This window comes from Madurella fahalii, assembly GCF_045866475.1.
Source record: "Madurella fahalii IFM 68171 DNA, scaffold_6, whole genome shotgun sequence".
In the NCBI taxonomy this organism is placed as follows: Eukaryota; Fungi; Ascomycota; class Sordariomycetes; order Sordariales; genus Madurella; species Madurella fahalii.
Window position 1 is genome coordinate 1,153,249 of NW_027263976.1, and position 21,783 is coordinate 1,175,031.

At 56.3% G+C, this 21,783-nt stretch overlaps 6 protein-coding genes across 6 annotated transcripts; 4 read left to right on the forward strand and 2 right to left on the reverse strand.

The window, feature by feature from the left end:
- Positions 1–704: 704 nt before the first annotated feature.
- On the forward strand, positions 705–2,990 carry HCM1 (Forkhead transcription factor; the record flags this gene model as incomplete). Its single annotated transcript, XM_071065796.1, has 1 exon — positions 705–2,990. One exon carries the CDS (start codon positions 705–707, stop codon positions 2,988–2,990), a length of 2,286 nt encoding a protein of 761 aa, XP_070921897.1.
- A 1,822-nt stretch (positions 2,991–4,812) lies between these two features.
- On the reverse strand, positions 4,813–5,664 carry MFIFM68171_10378 (uncharacterized protein; the record flags this gene model as incomplete). Its single annotated transcript, XM_071065797.1, has 3 exons — positions 4,813–5,018; positions 5,089–5,436; positions 5,589–5,664. The coding sequence occupies 3 exons, from the start codon at positions 5,662–5,664 to the stop codon at positions 4,813–4,815; spliced, it is 630 nt and encodes a 209-aa protein (XP_070921898.1).
- A 690-nt stretch (positions 5,665–6,354) lies between these two features.
- PEX3 (peroxin) lies at positions 6,355–8,242 on the forward strand (the record flags this gene model as incomplete). The annotated part of the gene is made up of 3 exons (XM_071065798.1): positions 6,355–6,512; positions 6,587–6,990; positions 7,059–8,242. The coding sequence occupies 3 exons, from the start codon at positions 6,355–6,357 to the stop codon at positions 8,240–8,242; spliced, it is 1,746 nt and encodes a 581-aa protein (XP_070921899.1).
- Positions 8,243–8,823: 581 nt separating this feature from the next.
- On the reverse strand, positions 8,824–9,463 carry bet5 (Trafficking protein particle complex subunit BET5; the record flags this gene model as incomplete). The annotated part of the gene is made up of 3 exons (XM_071065799.1): positions 8,824–8,927; positions 9,030–9,359; positions 9,427–9,463. 3 exons carry the CDS (start codon positions 9,461–9,463, stop codon positions 8,824–8,826), a joined length of 471 nt encoding a protein of 156 aa, XP_070921900.1.
- Positions 9,464–10,811: 1,348 nt separating this feature from the next.
- MFIFM68171_10381 (Calcium/calmodulin-dependent protein kinase kinase cmkC) lies at positions 10,812–13,329 on the forward strand (the record flags this gene model as incomplete). Its single annotated transcript, XM_071065800.1, has 7 exons — positions 10,812–10,918; positions 10,973–11,054; positions 11,112–11,261; positions 11,317–11,713; positions 11,770–12,182; positions 12,237–12,374; positions 12,439–13,329. 7 exons carry the CDS (start codon positions 10,812–10,814, stop codon positions 13,327–13,329), a joined length of 2,178 nt encoding a protein of 725 aa, XP_070921901.1.
- Positions 13,330–18,406: 5,077 nt separating this feature from the next.
- SAT4 (serine/threonine-protein kinase HAL4/sat4) lies at positions 18,407–19,887 on the forward strand (the record flags this gene model as incomplete). The annotated part of the gene is made up of 2 exons (XM_071065801.1): positions 18,407–19,696; positions 19,756–19,887. The coding sequence occupies 2 exons, from the start codon at positions 18,407–18,409 to the stop codon at positions 19,885–19,887; spliced, it is 1,422 nt and encodes a 473-aa protein (XP_070921902.1).
- Between the last annotated feature and the right edge of the window lie 1,896 nt (positions 19,888–21,783).

Here is a 21,783-nt window from a genome sequence, read left to right on the forward strand (position 1 = left end):
TCCGCAGTTGGATCCTCGTCCAATCCCCACTTCCTGCCTGTTTGAGGCCCCACCGAGACGGCTGTACTTGGAACAGCGTGTGTGAGCTGGCAGTGGGTTCAATCTTTGTGCGTGCCGCAAGTCCACAACCTTCTGCCAACCGGACCTCTTCATTCTTGTCCCTCCTACATCGCCTTGCCGCCCACGTCAGCTTGTCTCCTCTTCTTCTGTTTTTCCTCCCTTGCAAAGGGCTTGATGGGTCAAACGATATCGCTTTTTGCGCAGCTTGCCAATTCAACACCGCCTCGTCCATAGAAAGCAGCAACGGATTTCCCCCCGTCTTTTTTTTTTTTTTTTTTTTTTTTTCTATCGCACAAAAGTACCCCCCCATCGAACACGCCCCGACGATCGTGCGCCGGCAGTTCGCGATCATCCCCAGACGATAGCGCCTCGCACAACCTGCATCCCTTGCCGCACACCGCCCCCCCGCGCAGCTTAATTAAACTTGCGCCGCCGCTTGGAGGTAAGAAAGACCTCGACAGTCTTTTCGTCGTCTAGTCAAGCGACCGTTTGGAAGTTGTAAAACATTTAGGCGCGCACCGCTGTCAAGCTAGCCGTCGCCAAATGTCGTGGTCGTGGGTGGCTAACCGACTCGCAGCAAAGGGAACATCGCTTTCCCGTCCCAACTTAGCACACAATTGCCTCGCGTTCGAGCTCGGCCGGCAATGGCCAGGCCACCACGATACCAGGCTCAGGAGCCGTTTCTCATCTACCAAGACAACTTCTTCAGCCAGGCGACTTCCATGATCAGCCACGCGCCAATGCCGCCGGCGCCGAAGCCCGCGCGGCAACCCCTCCAGAGCGCGAATTCGAATGTCGTATTAGACCCCCCGACAGCAACCTTCGTCAAGCAGTCGCCATTCAAAACCAACGCGCCCCCGTCAGATTCATCCCGCGCGCCTGCCAAATCGTCGCAGGGTAACAAGCTCAACAATACGGTGCAGATAACCCCTCCAAACAGCCTAGAGCACTCGACAGATTCGTTGGAGAAGAAACAACCGGTGATGTCTCGATTCAAGACGGTCGCGCAGAAACCCCAGCCAGAACTCAATATTCAATTCATGGGCAAGGAAACCTCGCATGCTCCGATCTACCCAGCGCCGGCGCAATCGCAATTCAACTTGCCCTTGGAGACCTATTACCAGAAGCCTTCGGGGAAGCGCCTCTTAGAGGCCGCTCCTATCAAGGAACTCAGACCCGCGAAGCAGCCGAGACTGGACGAGCCTCTCCCGCCGCACGACTCGTTCCCGCCGATCGAAGACGATGGGAAGAAACCGGGACACAGCTACGCAACTCTGATTGGCATGGCGATTCTCCGGTCACCGCAGCGCCGACTCACTCTGGCCCAGATCTACAAGTGGATTTCCGATACCTACAGCTTCTATAACGCCAACGATGCAGGGTGGCAGAACAGCATCCGGCATAATCTCAGCCTCAACAAGCATTTCATCAAGCAGGAGCGGCCGAAAGACGACCCGGGCAAAGGCAATTATTGGGCAATCGAGCCCGGCGCAGAGCACCTGTTTATGAGGGAGAAGCCGTCGAGAAAGTCAGCGGCGAGCGCCGAAAACATCCCCGTCATGTCAACCCGTCTCGAGCCGTCTCAACCTCAGCCCCAAGTACCCTTCATCCACGAGCCCATGTTGCCACCTCAACAAGTAATCCCGCAGAGTTCGCTTCCCGCGCTACCTCCGTCTTCGCAACAACTTGCGCCGGCCCCGCCTCTTCCCGAGATTTCGTCAGACGCGACAATCCCGGCGTCCGACCTGGCTACCGTTGACGAAGGGCTCGAGAGACCGGCTGAGAGTGACCTGCTGAACGAGCCTGAGCTGTATTCGCCCCTGCCCGCGGCCATGCACTCATCGCCTCCCATCCCAAGGCACATTGACGCACGCCACAGCGGAACGCCGCCCTCGCAGCCGCGATTGCACGCTTCATCAACGAGCAAATCGCGCTCGCACAGGCGGCGATTCATGTCGATGGATGACAGCGGCTACATCTCGTCGCTCGAATCCTCGGCCATGCGGCCTAACCACACCGCCAAGCTCCTCACCTCTGAGGCTGACCGGCCGCGGATCAAGAGGGGAAGGGCCGAGGAGGAGATCGCTCGTCTCCGTGCTTCATCATACGACAGTCCCTCCAAGGGCCGTTCCTATGGGTATCCTCCACCTTCATCATCCCCCCTGCGACAGACGCCGCACAACGGGACTGGCCAGATGCTTCCACCTCTCACCCCGGCAATGAAGCTGAAGGCGCCGCCGAAGCCGCCCCCGTCGGTCTCTCCCAGCACCAATCTACGTTTGCATCGGGAGAACATCCAGTCCTTGGTTGATTCGCCTTTCCGCCGCGTGACTGCCTTGCTTCCCGAGAGCGAAACCATTCTGCAGCACACCCCCGGTTTTGACATTGACCAATTGCTCTATGACTTTGAGCGGAAGCCGGACGACAGCACGGGCTTTGATATTTTCGAAGACCAAGCGCCCTTCTCGTCAGTCTTTGCATTGACCCCCGGCGTTGCTTCCAACGGGTCCCCCGCAAAACGATCGTCCAGGAAGCAACGGTTGGAGCGGTCGCAGTCCACTAGCGTGTTGAATGACACCACAGCCTCGTCTAACAACGCTTCGAACTTCCTCAAGGTTCCAAGCCAGACCCCCAGTTTACCGCTCGATACGCCAAGCAAGGTCTTCGAGGGTTTGCCATCTTCGCCAAGCAAGCTCTTTCTGGATTTGCAATCGCCAAGCAAGATGCCTCTGGGCAACAACGAGAACCTGGAGCCGTGGCCCTGCTTTGATGCCCTGGAGGCGGCCGACTTCTTGGAGAACGACTTCTCCGGGTTCGATATGCTGGCCGGCTTCCAAAAGATTGGCTCGAGCAACGGGCAGACGACTTCGCGAGCTGCCAAGACCGCTCAGAAGGCACCTCTCAGCCGTTCCTACACGTCTACTTTCTAAATCGTGCCCCACTTCCGTTGGTTGAGCGGGACACGCTGGGCTTGGTCTCTGTCCGGGGTCATTTCTTCCGGCGTCCCATCTTGCTTTGCGGGCCATGATCTTCAGCATCTGGGATATGCTACTGCTCACGACTGTTACGACTGACGACGACAACATCACACGCGAAAACACACACACACACACACACACACACACACACACACACACACACTACCCTTGCTTACTGTATCTGGCGTCTTCTTGAACCCCGGACTACTTTGACTGTCTTGCCCTTTTTTTCCCCCTCTCGTGGATCTTGGGGGAAAAGACCAGAAGAAAAGAGAGGGGAGGAGATGGATATACCCTCCGACCGGCGCCCCACGGCTATTTTGGCTTTGACATTTTTGTTGTTTGCCTAACATGAGATTTGTTGGTTGATTAGGGAATAGGGGGGTTGGGATTTGATTGATACATTTTGTTGTTGCTGTCACGATAATAATGAGGAAATGTCTGGAGCCAAAGGTATTCGGGGTCACCGGGGGTATATAACCAATCACAGCGCAAAGGGGCATAGCATTCCGGGAGTCATAGTCGGGGATATTTTGTTTGCTGTCGGCAAGCTTAGGGGGTAAATTCGGGAGTCCTTTTGTTTTACTTTGCGGGTCGGGTAGCGATTTTGGGGGACTGGATTTTTTCGGGGGAGTTTTCTCTTTTCTTTACTTTTCTTTTTTCTTTCTTTTTCCTCTTTCGATTTGCTGCGAGATTAACGTTGTTTCGGTTCGTTCTTGCGCGTAGGGAAATACGTATTTGATATTGGTATTGGTATTTGACTTTGGCTTTGCAGTTTGGTTCGGGGCTCTCTTAGGGACTGGACCGGATTTCGGATGGACCTTTCTCAGGATAAAGGGGCGGCGATGGGCGATGGACAGTTGGTTCCAATGTCCCCTGGGAGCGGCGCGGCTTTGGCTTTACCTGCTTGCTTTTACCTGTGTGCTTGGCTTGGGATGGGGTTGATCCTTTGCGGCCGGGCCTGGTCTCATTTTTCGTCTCTGTCCCACCTATGATTCGAGGCTATGGATTACTCAGCTCTTTGTTGTGCTTCTTCGCCGGTGCTTGATCGGTCAATTGAGTTCTTTTTTATGGGTTGTGCAGGCAAACTGAGCGTTGCGATCTGTTGTACTTTCGGCCTTGATGGCCCTGGGCTCTATTCGATGTAATTCTGTTTCCTCCCCTACCGCGACGTGATAGGGGTAAATAGATTGTTGACTCCCCCGTATTTGCTTTTCTTTGCGTATGCTCAGGACATGCCTACCGTCCTTTCCGCTTGCTTACTCACACGAAGCTCCAGAACTCAAGTCTAATTCATGTTCATTGTGGGTATCTCGAACCTGACTCTCAAAAGGGAAAGAAAATGAGAAAACGCTGCTGTCTGACCGATACCAGGAAATCCCAACCCGTTTCGACGATGATGAAATCGTGAGCCAGAACCACCGCAACCCGCTTCTATCTTGTACTCCACTGGTAAATGAACCGTAAAACGCCTGATCCCATGCCCAGGTTGGTCCGCCGTTTCTGTTGTGGTTCCCCTCTGCCCATCCGTCTGTCTTCCATCTCCACCAACACGCCATAAAACAACGGGCGCATTACTTCCCATCCTTTCTGCTTCCCGCCTTGTTGTTTCCTTCGCATGGCCCCTCAAAAACGTAACAAATAACCTATGACAACCATAAGGGCAAGCCAGCAAAGCGGTGTGAAACGAACATGTCCGCGCACATAAGCGCAAATAGCCATACCAACTAACTCCTAGATGAGATTAGTGGCGACAACGATAGGGTATCTTGGCCTAGTAGATGCCCATGCGTGTGGCCCAACCCGATGCCGCCTCCTTTTGGTGGTGTTGGCTGCCAATGTTGATCTGGTAGGGAAAAGGGTTCGATTCGGTAGTGGTGATGGGCGGGATGTGGTCCTTGTGCGCGTTGGCAAGAGTGACAGCCTTGAGGATTGTGTTGTGCAGGGTAGTTTCCGAGGCTTTGCGGACCTTAGCGCGCTCTGGGAAATTTTTTTCGGTCAGGTTAGTCGGGGATGGGAATTGGATGCGAACATATGGGGAGAAACGCACCCCCTTCCGTCCTCGGCTCAGCAACAGTGACCTTGACCGTCCATCTCTCCCAGCAGACCTCGTCGTCCCCGCGCATGTTGTACCACGTCTTGCGCCGGCGCTTTTCAAAGAACTGCACCGTGATCTGACCCCGCCCGCTGCCCGCGCTGGGGGGTGTGATGCCTAGACCGCTGGTGGGCGTCTGATGGCGCTCCGATTCGAGCTGCCGCACGAGGGCGGTCACCCGCTGGTCGATGAGCGTCTCGATCTCGGCTTCGGGGACGTAGGCGAGCTCGAGCCCCAGCACGTCGCGGGTTTGTGGGAGAACGGATGGGAAGAAGCGGAGGAAAAAGATTGTTTGGAGGATCCCTTAATAGAAACTCTGTCAGCATCTTCAAGGCATTGGCAGTGTTGCGTGGTGGTGCTGAACCCAGCGTGCCCGGGGACGGTGAGGTTGGTGGGGAGGGGCACAGGGGCACAGGGGCAACAAAGCCCTCGCTTCGCTCGGTCTAGCAGCTTACCACGAACGACATCGCGCACAGAATTAGGGTCGGCGAAAGCTTCGAGCGTGAACTCGAGGGCGCCGCGCTGATCCATTGTGAGGTGTTTCCGACTGCTTGGGGACCCGTGTTGTGCGGCGTGGGAGCGATGCTCAAAGTGGACTGAGGGGCAACGCAATTGAGGGGCAGCTGAGATTCGGATGCGGGATGAGGGAGCGAAATGAGCCTGTGACGTTGTGACGTTGGCTTTGTGGAGTGTCCGAGCTTGCGTGACACTGAACCCCGGGATTTGAGCGTGGCCCAGGAAGCCCCCCACTGCGATGCTGGATGGGATTCTCTCGTCGGCGATTGCAATTGTCAATCACCCGGCTTTTTATGATGATGAGGTTGCCGACACGCCGGAAAGTCCGGGAGAGCGCAGCCTGGAGCGTGACGTATCTGACCGGACGCCGAGTTGAGTTCTCGTGATACCCCCAGCCTGTTCCTGCCTTGCAACCCCAAACAGCGATCACCATCCCTGGATGCGGCACAGTATGAGCAGGCCAAAAGGGGCGAGGGTTAGGGTCAGCCGCAGTTACCCCAGGCTCGGTATCAGCCCTATCAGGGCGCGCCCGTGCCGAGGTTAGCCTGCAGCGGAGCAGCAGCACCCGAGCCATTGGAGACTGGGCAGCAGCCGCAGCGGCTGGTCGTTGAAGTTGCAGTCCCAGCCTGGCGTGCAGCCAGCCCGACACTAAACGACCACAGGCACATGCTCTACCGGCAGAGTCTAGCATCGGCCGAAAACACCATGCTGGCAGCAACGCGGAGGTGGTTCAAGCGCAACCGCACGCCCATCGCCATCGGCTTGGGCGTCGTCGGCGCCGGTTACGTTGTCACCAGCTATGTCCTGGGCAAGCTCAGAGATGCGCGCGAGCGCATGAGCAGCGACCGCATCGCCAAGGAAAAGTACGCCCTCGTCCATGCCCCATTGAAGCGCGCCGAATCCCACATAGCTTTGGGCTAACCGCGACGCTGCACAGCTTGCGCCGCCGCTTCGAGCAGAACCAGGAGGACTGCACCTTCACCGTCCTCGCCCTCCTCCCAACCGCGACGACGAACATCCTCGAGGCCATGAACACTGAGAAGATCACGTATGAAATCCAGCAGATGAAGGGCTCGGCCGCTGCCAGGACCCGGAGCGTCGGTTCCACCAGCCCGCCCAGCACGTCCGAGGCGAATGCGACCGACGACGACGGCCGCAGCATCATCAGTGCGAGCGCCCCGAGCGAGGCTGGCATGCATGCGAGCCAGACCTCGATGCCAACGCCATTATCCAGCGCGGCCACGGGCAGCGGGCCTGCCGGGGCACCGCAGGAGGGGCTCTTGACGCCGCAGAAGGCACGCAAGACCAAGAGGCAGCTCTGGGATGATCTGACGATAAGCTGTAGGCTCACACCAAAGGACACACTTCTTCTCTCGCACATGCTAACGCAGTCCCTTTCTCACAAACAGCAATCACGAGAGCTTACACCCTCCTCTACACCCTCGGGCTCCTCACGATGCTGACAAGGATACAACTCAACCTTCTCGGCCGGCGCAGCTACCTCTCCAGCGTCGTCTCGCTGGCGACGGGCGGCACCCAAGCGACCATCAATCTTGAGAATAACGACGACGACAGCCCGGAGCAAGCCTACGGCACCGACTTCGACGTCAACCGCAAGTACCTCACCTTCAGCTGGTGGCTGTTGAACCGCGGCTGGGTGGACGTGATGCAGCGCGTCGAGGGCGCCGTGCGCCAAGTCTTTGGCCACCTCAGCCCGCGCGACACGGTCACGCTCGACACCTTCTCCAAACTCACGCGCGACGTGCGCAGCCTGGTGGAGGGCAGCGCGCCCGGGAGCGGCGTCGGCACCGCCTGGCTCCCCTTCCTCTTGCCGCCCGCCAACATGGAGGAATTCGTCCTCCGCGAGTCGGGCATCCTCGATCCATCACCCCCAGACTCCCTCCCCCACCACCACGACCACCACCAACAACAACAACAACAACAACAACAACAGCAATCCCCCTCTCAGTCTCCAACCTCGCCCGCATCCCCCTCCTCCGCCGCCTCCCTCCGCCGCCTGCTGGACGAAACCGCAGATCTGATCGATTCCCCCACCTTCTCGATCGTGCTCACCCAGCTCCTGGACGCCGGATTCGGCCTCCTGCTGGAGCAGAAGCTCACCACGGGGGTCTTTGACACCCCCACCGTCACGGCCTCGCACGTCGACCCCCTGCCTTCAACTCCCGGGGGTCCGGGGGGCGTCAGCCGTGCCGTGCTGCTTCCCAAGATCTTGAGCGTCCTCACCCGCCAGGCACACGCGATCGGCAACGGCATGCCGAATGAGTACCTCCAGGCGATGGAGTCGGTGAGGGACCTGGAAGGGTTCGCGGCCGTCGTGTACTCGAGCAATTGGCAGGCCGAGATTGCAGGGGATGAGGAGGTGGAGGAGCACGGCCATGGCCACGGCCACGGCCACGGCCACGGCTCGGGTAAGGAGCAGGGTGGGGGAAATCAGGGAATGAGGCAGAGTCAGGTATCCTCGGGCGGGAACGGGAGGGCCGGGGATAGTAGTTTTCTCTTTGTGGATGACGCGGATGATGCGAGCTTCCATAGCGCGTGGCAGAGGGCAAACAGTGCTGCTGAGGGGAGGTGAGGATTTGATATAGATGTGTATTATCTATCGGCAGGTTTTGGGAGTCAAATGGATGAGGAAGAGAGGGTTTTGATTCGCCGACATGAACGCATTGTATTTCTCGGAGGTTTATACCTGTTCCTTGGGTAGAATATGGTTAGCATGCGGCAGACAGGGCACAAATTACATACAAGCCTCGGGTTTGGTTTCACGATTTCAAGTAGTTCATCGGTATGTGTGTAGTCGGGAATCTGGAATGGTGTTGGAATATATGCCCGGTTTGATATTAATAACGTGGGCATGTAATCATGGCTTCAGGGTATCTATCTACAGGAACAACGCTAAGCCCTCGCTCCAACCATAAGGCAAGACCTCTACCACTTGAAGTCTTCGAGCCGCAGTCTACCTCGATGCTAGCTGTCCCGGCTTCCCCACCTGTCTCCGAGCTTCAGCAGCGTCAGCTGTCGTGGTGTCGTCCGCATCGTAGGGGTACCGGATGCGTGGCATTGGCTCTGTCGGAGGCCCGAGCTTGTACAGAGGTCTCTTACCACCGGCCGTTATCCAACCTTTCCCGTCCCTCACTCGGGCCCCGTATCGACTCCTCACATTAACCCCCTGATGAATTGATCCAGGCCCAGCTCAAACAGCTCGTTCCTCACACCCTGACCGCCCTTGTGCTCGACCGGGGAAAGCGGATTCTTGACGACTGCAGTATCACAAATGTTAATAAATATCACTGATCCCTACCCCTATTCCTATCCCCAATCCCACACGACCTCCGGTTGCAGATTGTGTTTCGGATGCATACCATACTCAACCCACAGGTTGATGTAGATCTGGTGCAGCACGTTGCGCATGCTCAGCGTGGCCGTGTCAGTCAGCATGACCAGGCGCAGGTTGCTCGCCGTCTCGTAGTAGTGCAGCTTGTACTGGGCGGTGCGGTAGCTGACAAAGGCGTCGTCGTCGCCGCCCAGCTTACGCACCATGTTGCGGAGCGAGAAGACGGTGCCGAAGATGAGCTTGGCGTCGTTGGCGGCCGACGACGACGAGGACTTGGCTGTGGTCGTGCCGTTGGCAGTGGCCGTGGCATCATGGGGCTGGGACGGCGGTACCCATGACTTGGAGTAGATGCATTCCGCTGGGAGGAGTGGCTATGTTAGGGGGGGGGTTGGGTTGTTCTTCCCGGGGCCCTTTGACAAACGTACTATGCCGGTCGAAGATGTAGAACGAGTAGACGACCATGGCGTTCTATCGGGCTGGGGAGGTCCCCAGGGCGGAAGCGGAGTTCGCGCCGGGGACGCGAGGCCGGGACAGAATGTGATGCCGGCAGGTACGGCGTAGAGACGGTCGGGGGGTTCAGCCGGCGGGCACGGGAGGGTTGTCGGGTTTCTTCAAATCGGAGCGTCGTCACGATTCCTGTGGTTTGCGCGGCGCTTGCCGCTGATTGATCGGTTATGCGAGGTCTCACCATCATCCCTGGCACGGGCACATGCAGGCTACCCTGTGCTTGCCTTGGCCCCTGCACTGTGCGGTAGTTGCTGAGTAGTAGGATTACGACCCTGCCAGGGCTAACTAAGGCTGAGGTGCCCTAGGCAAATTGCTGGGCCATAGCCGTGAGATTTGTTCCAAATTCGACCTTATCCTCAAGCCAAAAGAATTCGGCCAAAACGCGAATCAAGTTACAGCATTCCAGGTCCGCTCAGGTGCGTTCAGGTCCGTTCAGGTCCGTTCAGGTCCGTTCAGGTCCGTTCAGGCCCGTTCAGGCCCGTTCAGGCCCGTTTTGCACCATGTCCCTGAGGCTCTCAGGGAAGAGCAGGGGTGCGGGGTAGTTGGTGGGGGGTGTGGAGGGGCAGGGTTGCGATCCGGGAGGGTTGCCCTACGAGACAATGCTGCTCTGTGAGTGGGCGACTCCCCGAGGAGCTTTGAAGTCGAGATGCCGTCGACCCAGCTGGGGTACCTACATAACTCGACACACACCCTTGCCTGTTCAGCAGCATGCTTGAACGGCCATCTTTAATGAGATTTGAACTGTTGGCCGGCACTTTAATTTCTTAACATCAAACCAGGGACCGCGAGCCTTGCCGCCTCTGTGGTGGTCATTGGGCGACTCAATTCCAGCTTCAGCACCGTCACAGCTCTCGCCCTTTATTAAGCGACTTGGGGGGTAGTGCGCCGTCTTCGCGAGTTCAAAAGCATATAATTTCCCGAATTCGTGTCGAGCCGTTACTCCTGTGGAAGAACGCAGCGGCAGCAGCGGCTACCCATGCCGAGGCACCATTCCAAGGCCTGCCACACACGCCCACATCTTCGCTCACTCGAGCATCCCACGCACGCCCCGCAAGGCCGCAATCAAAGGCGGCCAAGCGCCAAACGCACGAGGTCTCGGCCGGTCGAAAGCGTCCCACTTCCCCCCAGGAGCGCCCTCTGCGATATTTGTGTCTAGAGAATCTCTGATATCTTCTGCCACCTGTTCTCACCACAAGTGGAGAGTATAAGGATGACCGATGACACGGAGGATCAACGCAATCCACGAGCCCGCCCGACCACGTACACTACACCGCTGCGCCCCCGAGTGGGCGATACGGAGGCAATGGCGCCTCCCGCGCTCACGGCGATCGCCCCGGGCTTGGCCTCGCCGGGCATATCCGTTGAATTCCATGGCGACCCTGATGAGAAGCCTGCCTTGATACATCCTCGGTAGGTCCGTGTCTATTTTCCTGTGAAATGCCTGCTGACGGGGCTTTGCCCAAGTTCGGCGCCTCCAGATGTGCAGCGCTTTCAGAGCCCCATGAGACATCACAGGAGGACGCCCTCGGTGCATCGTGAGATCAAGGTGTGCAATAAACCACATCGGCTGACGTGGGCGCGCGCGCGCTGACAAGTCACGCAGGAGACGCTCAACGCACGCTCAGAGTACACCAGCGATGACTCGGAGGGCTACACGCATCACCGCATCAACCAATACGTTATCAGAGAGGAGATAGGCCGTGGCTCGTACGGCGCCGTACACCTGGCCACCGACCAATTCGGTCGCGAATTCGTGCGTTCCCTCCTCGCCCAGTCGATACTGAACGAGGTGCTGACCCTTTGAACAGGCCGTCAAAGCTTTCTCGAAAACACGTCTTAGGAAACGTGCCCAGTCAAATATCCTCCGCCAGGGCCCAAGACATTTTGGCCGCTTCCCGCCTCGGGCTGGCTTTGGCGCCCCGGATACCGCCAATCCTGGCTTTTCCGATTACCGAGCCAAGGAGGCCAAGGACGCCCTGTTCCTCATCCGCGAAGAGGTTGCAATCATGAAGAAGCTAAACCATCCCAATCTCGTACAGCTGATCGAAGTGCTGGACGACCCTGAGGAGGATACCGTGTACATGGTCCTGGAGATGTGCAAAAAGGGTGTTGTCATGAAGGTTGGCCTCGGCGAATCCGCTACCCCCTACCCGGAGGAGACATGCCGCCATTGGTTCCGAGACTTGATTCTCGGCATAGAGTACTGTGAGTCTTCCCATCCCAGTCTTATCAGTGACCACGTACTCACGCAAGGACGTTAGTGCACTCGCAGGGCGTCCTCCATCGCGACATCAAGCCCGAGAACCTCCTGCTCACCGAGGATGACGTCCTCAAGATTGTCGACTTTGGCGTGTCCGAGATGTTTGAAAAGGCCAAGGATATGAGAACATCCAAGTCGGCAGGCTCGCCGGCATTCCTGCCCCCCGAACTGTGTATTGCGAAACACGGCGACGTCTCCGGCAAAGCAGCCGACATCTGGTCCATGGGCGTGTCCCTCTATTGCTTGCGCTACGGAAGAATTCCGTTTGAGCGTAGCGGAGTTCTGGACATGTACGAGGCGATCAAGACCGAAGACCCTAAATTCCCACCCGACGAAAATCCGGATTTCGTCGATCTGATGGGGAGGCTGATGGAGAAGGACCCGGAAAAAAGGATAAAGATGCCAGAGCTCAGGGTAAGCGCCGCCAACTGGTGGAGGGTGCGCACGATGTCCCTAACCGCCTCATAGGAGCATCCATGGGTGACGAAATGGGGCGAAGATCCTTTACTCAGTGCCGAAGAAAACTGCGCCGACCCCGTCGACCCTCCAAACCCCCTCGAGCTGAACCACGCTTTCACTAGGCGGATGTCCCACTTGATCTGCGTTGTAAGTCATGCGCTTTATCTTTCTCATCACGGCCCATCCACCGTTAGCTGACCCTCACGGCCAGATGAAAGCAATATCCAAGTTCAAGAGCCTCCTGACGCCCAAGGGACAAGCCCCATCCATCCGCCTCGGCAACGCCCAAGCCCACGACACCGACTCAAGATCTCCCTCGGAACCCCCTCCTCCAGAGCCAACCTCTGAAAAATCCACTGCCGAGTATGCGGCCCACCTGCTCCGCGAGCGCGAGCAATTCCTCGCCCGCGTCGGCAAGGCCAGCCTCGACCGCCTGCGCTCCCAACACCACGCCTCCCCTTCTTCCACCGCGTCCTCGCCGACAGATTCGGCTTCAACCGCCGCTGCCGAACCCCGTCTCCTGCTCGGCATCGGAACAGGCGGGATCGACAGCTTCGGCAGCGACGCGGACCTCCCGGCCGCCGATACCGTGTCTGACTCGCCGACGGCGGTGGATTTCAACGTCTACAACCGGGCGTTCGAGGCAGAGGTGGAGAGGATCCGGCGGTCGGTTTCGTCTTCGGGGTCGGGATCGGGATCGGGATCGTCGTCGTCGGGTAATCATAGTAATAGTAATAAGCGAGGCAGGGAAGGACGGGTGCAGTATTTCAAGACTAGGTTGGTCGATGGTGGTGATGGGAGTGGGGAAACGGGGGAGAAGGGGGCGGCGGGGTATTACAGGGTGGACGATGGGGATGGCGCTGGGCCTGCCACCGGGGCTGGGGCGGAGGAGGCGATGGGGGAGAGGATGACGCCGAGGAGCCTGTTCGCTGCTGCTCGGGTGGCCGGGGGTCTGGGGAAGCCTGAGGGGATGAAATTTGCGGATCTGGTGGCGAGGGCTATGTTGGAGGCGAAAAGTACGGCTGCTGATGGCGGCCGTGGTGTTGGTGCTGGGAGGGAGGAAGGCGAGCAGGCTACGGTTGACAGCCAGGCTCGGGACTAAGATGGGGAGGACTGTGTTGAGGTGGATGATGATAGTATCTGTCTTGCGTAACGGGGATGAAGATTGAGTACGGCAAGGGGGTGCGCTGCTAAGTTGGGGCCATTTTGGTGGCATCTCAATGGGTAAATGGGGGAACGGATATCAAGGCAATTGTAATTTTGGTTTTCTGTCCATTCGTCTTCAGTGCCATTTGATTCTTCTCTGCCGCCTGATGAGTGATGGTGGGGAGAATGAAGGTGGGACTGGACAAGGGAAGTCAGAAAAGGCCATCTATTTGGATGAGTGTGCTGGTGGTGGGAAAGGCAGTGGCGGATAGAACCCCTGAGCTCTTAGCCAACCGATATCATCTCTTGCGCAGATGTATACTTGAGTATTCCAGGGGGTACTTGGAATTTTCGATATAGATTTTGAGAAATTATGAAAGGCAAGGCATTCTTTTGCCGTGTTTTACTGGGCCATGTCCACATTTTATTGAGTTGAGAGCCGAACTTGCACTGCCACAATCACCCCTCTCACCCACACCGTGACACAATTCGTTGGGCGCTTAGCAGTACCAACGACCTTGGTAGAGTAAAAGAGAGTCTTGTACATTGGTTCATTGGTCATACCAACATCGCGGATATAGTCGTGGCTTGCTTTTCTGGATGCACCCTAATACCACCTAAAGCAGGCACCCACAACCGTGTCTTCTGGCAGGGTGAACCAGAGATACACGGGATACCAGATCGCCATACTGTAAACCGAACACAACGAAGCAAAAAGGGTGTAAGGGTGTATCATGTTTCCAAGTTGGACAGTTCTGTTGAGTTCAGAACTTGCTTTAATCTATTTCTTTCATATGACTTGGGAAGGCAGACAGCTGGTCGGGGGATGATTCCCCGGGGAGAGTAGGTATACTTCGCTTGTTTACTTTAACCGAATTTACCTTCTTTTCCGATTCAGCAGTTGTACCCCTCCTTCTCTGGTAGGGCTTTGCCAGTTGTTCTTACCACACAAGGCTTAGGTGATGCTCGAGCGGATGTGGTGAGATGTGTTCTCGTCACATGTCATAGTTACTTAGGTACGAGCTTACTGCCTAGCGGAACAACCTCTGGCCGGGAAAGGCATTGGCGGAGAAAGAAGGAAAGAAAAAAAAAAAAAAAAAAAAAAAAAAAAGGGCCACCAAAAACACCAAAAGCAGCAACAACAACACCCGGCGCCAGCCAGTCTGGTGCACTTCAGAGTTGAGACGAAAAAAGCAAGGGCGCAGGACGAATGGTCAAGGATCGACTGACGACGGGCTTGGCAAAAGCTTGTCTTGTCGAAGGACCTCGAAGGGACTTGGGGGTTCGACGAACGCCCACAGACGGCGGATGTGGGATTTGATTTCCGCGGCACATGCCAAGGACGCCATGGCCTGGCCGGCATGATATGTAGCCATGCAGTGTCCCTGAATGTTGAGCTCGCAACGATGCGGGCATTCTGCTGTCGACTTTCAGCGAGTATCTGGACCACGTGTGGCGTACGCCGTAAATCTCATGGGAGAGGAAGGATGCCGGACAGGGATCTTCGGCCCAACATTTGGCGGGAAATGTCTGAAATGTCTGGTACATAGCTCCACCGGCTGTGCACTTTGCACACCGCGAAATCAAAACTCCCGTCTTTCCTTTGTGAACCGTCTTCGGACTCGCCGTCCCCGGCAGCCATCCCGGCAGGATGGAGCCTGCTAGGTTGCTGCGTTAGGCTCGTCAGCGTCCGTCGTCAACTCGATCCCCGGCCCGTGGGCTCAGAGTCTGACGGCCAAGTCCAAATCTGCGGTGAAACGGGCGGCCATGGCCATTGGGCGCACTGCTGACGGTGAGTCGGTAGCGCCACGCATGGTGATGAGGCTGCATTGACACAGTCTGAGCGCTGGAACACCTCATCCTTACAGAGCTTCAGGGGAAACTCAGACGTTGATTGCAGTGCGTTGAGGCTCCGGGCCCCCGGGGGCCTAGCATCGGTTCCTTGGCCGCATCGGATGTCGACAAAGCCTGGTGAGGAGCGCGACAGGATCCGGGGTTCCGTGCATGTGTGTTACTACATACCGCATGCTGCCAAATTCCCACTGCCAGTTCAGCAGCTCTACTCGCGGCCGCTGACTGGTCAATCGCCTGTCAGCCGGGGGTTGGGCGGGCGTTGGCGGGCTGTGGGTTGCTGCGGATGACATGCAACGAGAAGCAGATCAAGTTGCCGAAGCCGATACGAGACAGAGGACGTAGAGGATGAGGGCAGGAAAATGCCTCATAGTGACGATGGGGAGAGCGTCCATGGCGGCGGGCTTCCTGCGCGACACCGACCATCGTCTGCTGGTGTGGACGCAGGCTTGCTGTGCTGCATAGCACCGCACATCTACACTACAGTACGGCCGGCTTGCTGCTGTGAGATTTTGGTCAGGGAGTGCCGCAGATACGCATATGCATGCGGTTAGGGCATGGGAAAATGGGGAGCGGTGTTCGGGAGGGGCAGCGGGCACGGCTCGTTGGCTGCTGCGAGTCCAATGGTGGAGGGCCAATTGGCCACTGGAGAGGTGTAATCACGGCGACACCACTCCTTTCAGGCAACTGTTATGTATGTACTAGGGATAAGGTAGGCTCAAGCCGATGATTCAGCGGTCAGGCACCCTGTAAAAGCGTTTTCACCACAACAGGGTGCGCAAAAAATAACTGTGAATAGTGGACATGCTAGTTGCTGTCAGGATGCCGCTGATAGAACGAGATGCACGATACCTAAATCTTTAACATCTCTGCCTCCGACGACCTAGGATGCCCGGGGCATGCTGCGCACGGCATCCTCTGCAACTCTGGCTCGACCTGTGCTGTACATGCTCGGAGCGAGTCGGCTTGCCACCCCGCGTCGGCCACTGTTGGCTGTCTCCAAATCTCAGATCCGGGAGGCCGCCAACGCCGGCACCGGGGACAAGGATCGCGGTAGAAATAAGCGCGTCGCAAAGATTGCCGGGCCTGCAAGAACGGAGCTTCTGGTGGACCTTCCGGTTTCCCAGTGGAACACAAATGGAGGACTAAGCCCACACGTGAGAGGATTGGCCTGCCAAGCGAAGGACCAATATGTATGGTGTACCCTAAGTCTGACTTTCAGCTCTCTGTGTTGGCCTCCTGCTGTTCTTGATGACTTGCTTGGCGGCTTTCTTTGTGAATGCCTCCGGCGTTACAACGGGGTGGGCTGTAATCGAAGGCTCCTCCCAATGGACCTTTCGTTCCTAGCACTGGCGCCCCTCTTTCCCTTCGCAGAGACTCGTCGTGGAGGCCGTGGTAGTCAGAGCGAGGCAAGGGGTCCAATGTAAAATATTACCCGTCTTGGGAGCCAGGAGTGAGCCGCCCATGTTCGGTATGTAATTACGGTACATACAGAGGAGGAGGGGCTCAACGGCAACAAGCCAAAAGAGGAATCTGTTGGTACAGGCAGTACAGGGTCTACCTAGGGTACGTAGGGTACGTGAGAAGCCTGTCACCTTTGCTGAGGGTTGCTTTGGGTCGGGGATGCATAGGCTGCATGCAGCGCTCTGTTATTGCATGGATTCTTTTGTCTCCAAAAAGAGAAGACGACGTGGGTTGAGACGCTGCCCGGGCCGTGGAGGGGCAGGTGCTGCAGGCCGAATCGGCCTGGTAAGGGCAAGGTGCCGTCGTAGTACCGTACTGTACATCAGATATACACAGTACCTCAGTTTGGTGATGTACTCATGTCGTGATGTTCCGCTGTCACCCAGCCGACCCAAGACACCACCCAGGCCCAAAGCCTCTGGCGAGCGTGGGGAGAAGCAACCTGAGGTTGGGCGCTACTGTACCTATAGTACCTAAGATTTTTCTCCGACTTTGATCGGCCGGCGTGTTGTTGCACCATCCTATTACATAAGGGTCTTTGGGGGGGCGCTAATTGCTAGTGATTTGTCCGCCACCTGCCGCCGCTTTGCCGGTTCCTTGTTTCTGGCTCGGTTGGTATGTACTTGTACCCAAAGCCATCCATCACCTTTGCGGCTTTCCACCACGGCGCTGACGTCTGGTCAACATCTTCCAACCAAGCTCTGCCCTGTCTTGCATTGCCAGTCACGAACCGGCAGCTGGCCGTCTGGTTCGGCCCTTGGCCTGCCCCAGACCCAGGGCAAGCGCTTCATCCAACTGCGCCGATACCTACCGAGACGCTCCTCTGCACCGATCAGGCAATAGGCTCGCAGTCAAAGACAGCTGTTAGACCCTCCGCACAGTCACCTCCGTCATCTTCTCCCATTGCGATCGACCGGCGCTTCTTCACTTTTTTGCCTCCCTCAGCCAAAAATCCCTTGGCACAGCACTTGGATTTCTAAGGCAAAGAAGAAGCCATCTCACGTCGACTGGTACCACTGAAAGCACTGGCCAAAGACTACTCAGCTTTACTACATACTTTTCCACCATGTCGAACATCCGCCTGACCACGCAGTCATCTGCACTTAGCTGCCAGTACTAGCAGCAAAACCTAAGCAAATCTTCTTCCTGCTCGCCTCCTCACGAGAGCAAACGACGAACCGGGTAAGAGAAAACAGAATAACACCCACCTCGAAAACTCCACCTTCCAAGAGCACACCCCACTTGGCTCGCTATCGACTTCTTGGGTTTTCTCGGTCCTAAAGAGAGTCAGTGCCCTTTTACAGACAATTTTGCCTTTTTTTTTTTTTTTTTTTTTTTTTTTTTTTTTTTTTTTTTTTTTTATTTATTCTCCCTTCCGCTTCCCTCTTTTCCCTCCCTTTTTTTTCCCCTCTCTTCTCTTTTGCAGAGAGAACTAACAGACTCTCCAACAAAGCTCTCTGCCGTTTTGCGATCGGCTCAAGCGAAGTTCGGGCTTTGCCCACCCACCCAAGGCGTCTTCGCCTCCACGTCCGCTGTCGCTTGCATAAGCGCAGTGTAAAACCCACGACTCGCTTGCATCTCTCGCTCAGCGACCCTGCAACACCACTACCACCACTACCACCAACACCCCCAGTCCGCTGTGATTTCCAGCAACACTCCCCCTTGCACTTTGATAGTTGCCAAGCCCCATCTCCGTATTCAGTTCTCCACGACCCACCATGCCGACCTCTGGGGAGTCTGACACGACCGCTTCCCAGCGGTCGTCGCAGCCGCCCTCAATCCGGTCGGTCGAGGCCCCCTCCAAGTCGCCGAAACTGCCTAGCCAGAACGGCCAGCCCACTGGCCCCGAGCCGACAAAACCTGTCGACAAGAGCTCCATGAAGGACCGGTTGACGCGCATGTTTTCGACTAGAGACGCATCCTCGCGCACCGTGTCTACCGAAGCAAACACGGCGGCCCAGGCCAAGAAACCCCAAGACGCAAGCCAAGGCGCAGCGTCACCACCGCCCACCAAGATGGCCAATGGAAAGGATACCCACCTTCAGCGCTTCGTGCTTGTCCCCGAGGCGCAGGGCGGCCACGAGCACCACCTGAGATCGAGTCGTCGGCAGGAAAAGCTGACCGACATGATCAAAGGGTTCCTTGGCAGGAAACCCGAGCAGGCGCCCGACAACGACCTCTCACTGGTGTCCAACTGGGTTGACAACCTGAGGAGCGAAAAGGATGTCACGGCAGACAAGAAGGTCAGCCCGAGCCAGTCGGCAACCCTAGCGGAGAAGTACGGCAAGTGTCAGGAGGTTGTGGGTCGGGGCGCGTTCGGCATTGTGAGGATCTCGCACAAGAAGATGGAGAACGGCGTGGGTGAGAAGCTGTTTGCCGTCAAGGAATTCCGCCGCCGCCCGGACGAGACGGAGAAGAAGTACAGCAAGCGGCTGACAGCCGAATTCTGCATCTCCTCGTCGCTGCGACACCCCAACGTCATCCACACCCTGGATCTGCTTAAGGACTCCAAGGGGGATTACTGCGAGGTGATGGAGTTTTGTGCAGGAGGCGACCTGTACACGCTTGTGCTCTCGGCCGGCAAGCTCGAGGTGCAAGAGGCCGACTGCTTCTTCAAGCAGATGATGCGCGGTGTCGAATACATGCACGAGATGGGCGTCGCCCATCGTGATCTGAAGCCCGAGAACCTGCTGCTGACGACGCATGGCGGGCTGAAAATCACCGACTTTGGCAACGGCGAGTGCTTCCGCATGGCTTGGGAAAATGACGCCCACATGGTGTCGGGACTGTGCGGATCAGCGCCCTACATCGCACCGGAAGAGTACACGGCCAAGGAGTTCGATGCCCGCGCCGTCGATGTCTGGGCGTGCGGCGTCATCTACATGGCTATGAGGACGGGCCGCCACCTATGGCGTGTCGCTCGGAAGGAAGAGGATGAGTTCTACACGCGATATCTCGAAGGGCGGAGAGACGAAGAGGGCTACGCCCCGATAGAAGCGCTGCACAGGGTAAGCACTGAAAATTCCCGGCAAAAGCCGAGCAACCGACGTTAACTGTCAATGTCCAGGCCCGCTGCAGAAACGTAATCTACTCTATACTAGACCCCAACCCCTCGCGGAGAATTACCGCCTCACAAGTCCTCAGGTCCGAGTGGGGCCGAGAGATAAAACTTTGCAAGGCCGGCGAAGAGGGCCTCTAACACATGCTCCGTCAGGTGGATGGCTGGTGCGCGTATATCCCAAGCGCGCACTATTCACTGTCTGGCGGACATGTTGTGAATCATGTTAGACCTCTTACTACCTATCTTTGTTGACCGCGATGGCAGCCTCCTCCCTCTCCGGCACACGAGCGGCTGCTTTAACGTTGGCCTGGCGCCTCTCAAACTTCACAGATTTCTTTCCCTCGCTCCCATGACGATTGCCTCACGATATCCCACATTACATTATACAACCGCGGCAAGACAAGACGACGACGGCTCATCACGTATCACGAACGGAACGCCTTCGATTCGGCCAGCATTGGAGTTTGGAGTTTTTTTTTTTTTTTTTTTTTTTTTTTTTTTTTTTTTTTTTTTTTTTCCCCTTTTCTCTTTTTTCTTTTTTTCCCTTCTGTACTGTTTTGCGCTTTTTCATTTAGGGGTGGCGGCGGCGGCTCTCTGTATTTTTCTGCTCTTGCCTCTACGTTGCTTGTGGCAATTTTTTTTTTTTTTTTTTTTTACTGCAAAGGGGGATGGGGGCGGCTGGCAATCTGCTTCTTTTTCCCTCTTTTCTCCCCTTCTTCTCCGTGCGGGTTGGGCTACTTCTACGCTACGAATATAAAGTATTCATTCTTCATATATTAAAGTCATTCTCGTTCCAATTCTCTATGGATGGCGCCTCTGGCGGCTGTGGCCGTGGCCGTGGTAAATTCATACGTATTAGACTGGGGCTGGTTGACTGACGATTATTCTTAACGGGTTTTGCATGGGCAAGGGATGAAGATCGGCTGGCTGATGGATTGTTTGCGTGGGCGGCTTTTTGTCCTATTTCGGCTTGCTGTGAGGAGACATTAAGTGATCGCTGTCTTTGCTCCTTGCATAACCCGACTTGCTGTTTTCTCTCTATGGGATTTTCTCTCAGCAACGCCGCTCCTGTTGTGTTGTGCGATGTATACCGTACATACCCTCCGTATTCTTCTTTTCTTTGGCGCGTTACGCGCCTCTTGATTGCCCTCTTTTCCACTTCTTCATCTTTTCTTGTTTTGTTCCAGCTTTTCTCCGCCATTTTGGCACTGGACAAACCCCTCCCTGACCGAAGCGTTGATAACTGGAGTAATGGCTTGGAATTGGGGAGGGAAAGAGGAGCAGGAAGGGAGAGCGAATGATGTGGCGGGACTCAACGCTTGCGATATCTAGAGAGCAAGTGCTTTTGACACCGGTGGTACCTGTCCAATTGTTGGATTGGCGTCTTATGATACTAGGTTGGAATTTTGGAGGGGTAGCTTTCTGTGTCATCGTTTAATTGCTCGCATCTAGCCCGCCGGCGGCGCCTTTGAGATGGGCGGTATTCCCTTGATGAAGGGCATGGTGGCTGTCGTGCCTTGCTCTAGTTGGGAAAGGATGAATAAAGACTTGTAAGGAGGGGTGGGAATGATATAACTGCTGATGCTCCTCCGGATGTCGATCGGTTTGGGGAGGGCTTGAAAGACAGCGAAGACGCGTGTATGGAAAGAAGGGACTGTGAGCATGAACTTACCACATCAGACGTGACGAGGGAGAGTGTGTAATTCCAATGTCAACCATGTGGTTGCGCGGCTAGTGAGGGCCTAACGGTAAGGGGCTACAATACAACTATGTTGGCTTGGTAACGCAGGGTCTCCCCCCCGCTCCCCCTAATGCTCTGGTAAAGACTGTCACGGCATGGGTAAATAAACGCAGAAACCACGTGTTGCACGCTGGAATAGCTCTCAGTTATTGAAGACAGCTGCCATGAGAATTCGAGCTGGAGGAAGTCGTTTTAGGTACAGCAAAAGATAGGCATTCTATATCCACCAATAAGATCCAGTGCCTTATAAACTCCCAGCCATATAAGCACCGATTTTGATAGTGTCTCTCGGT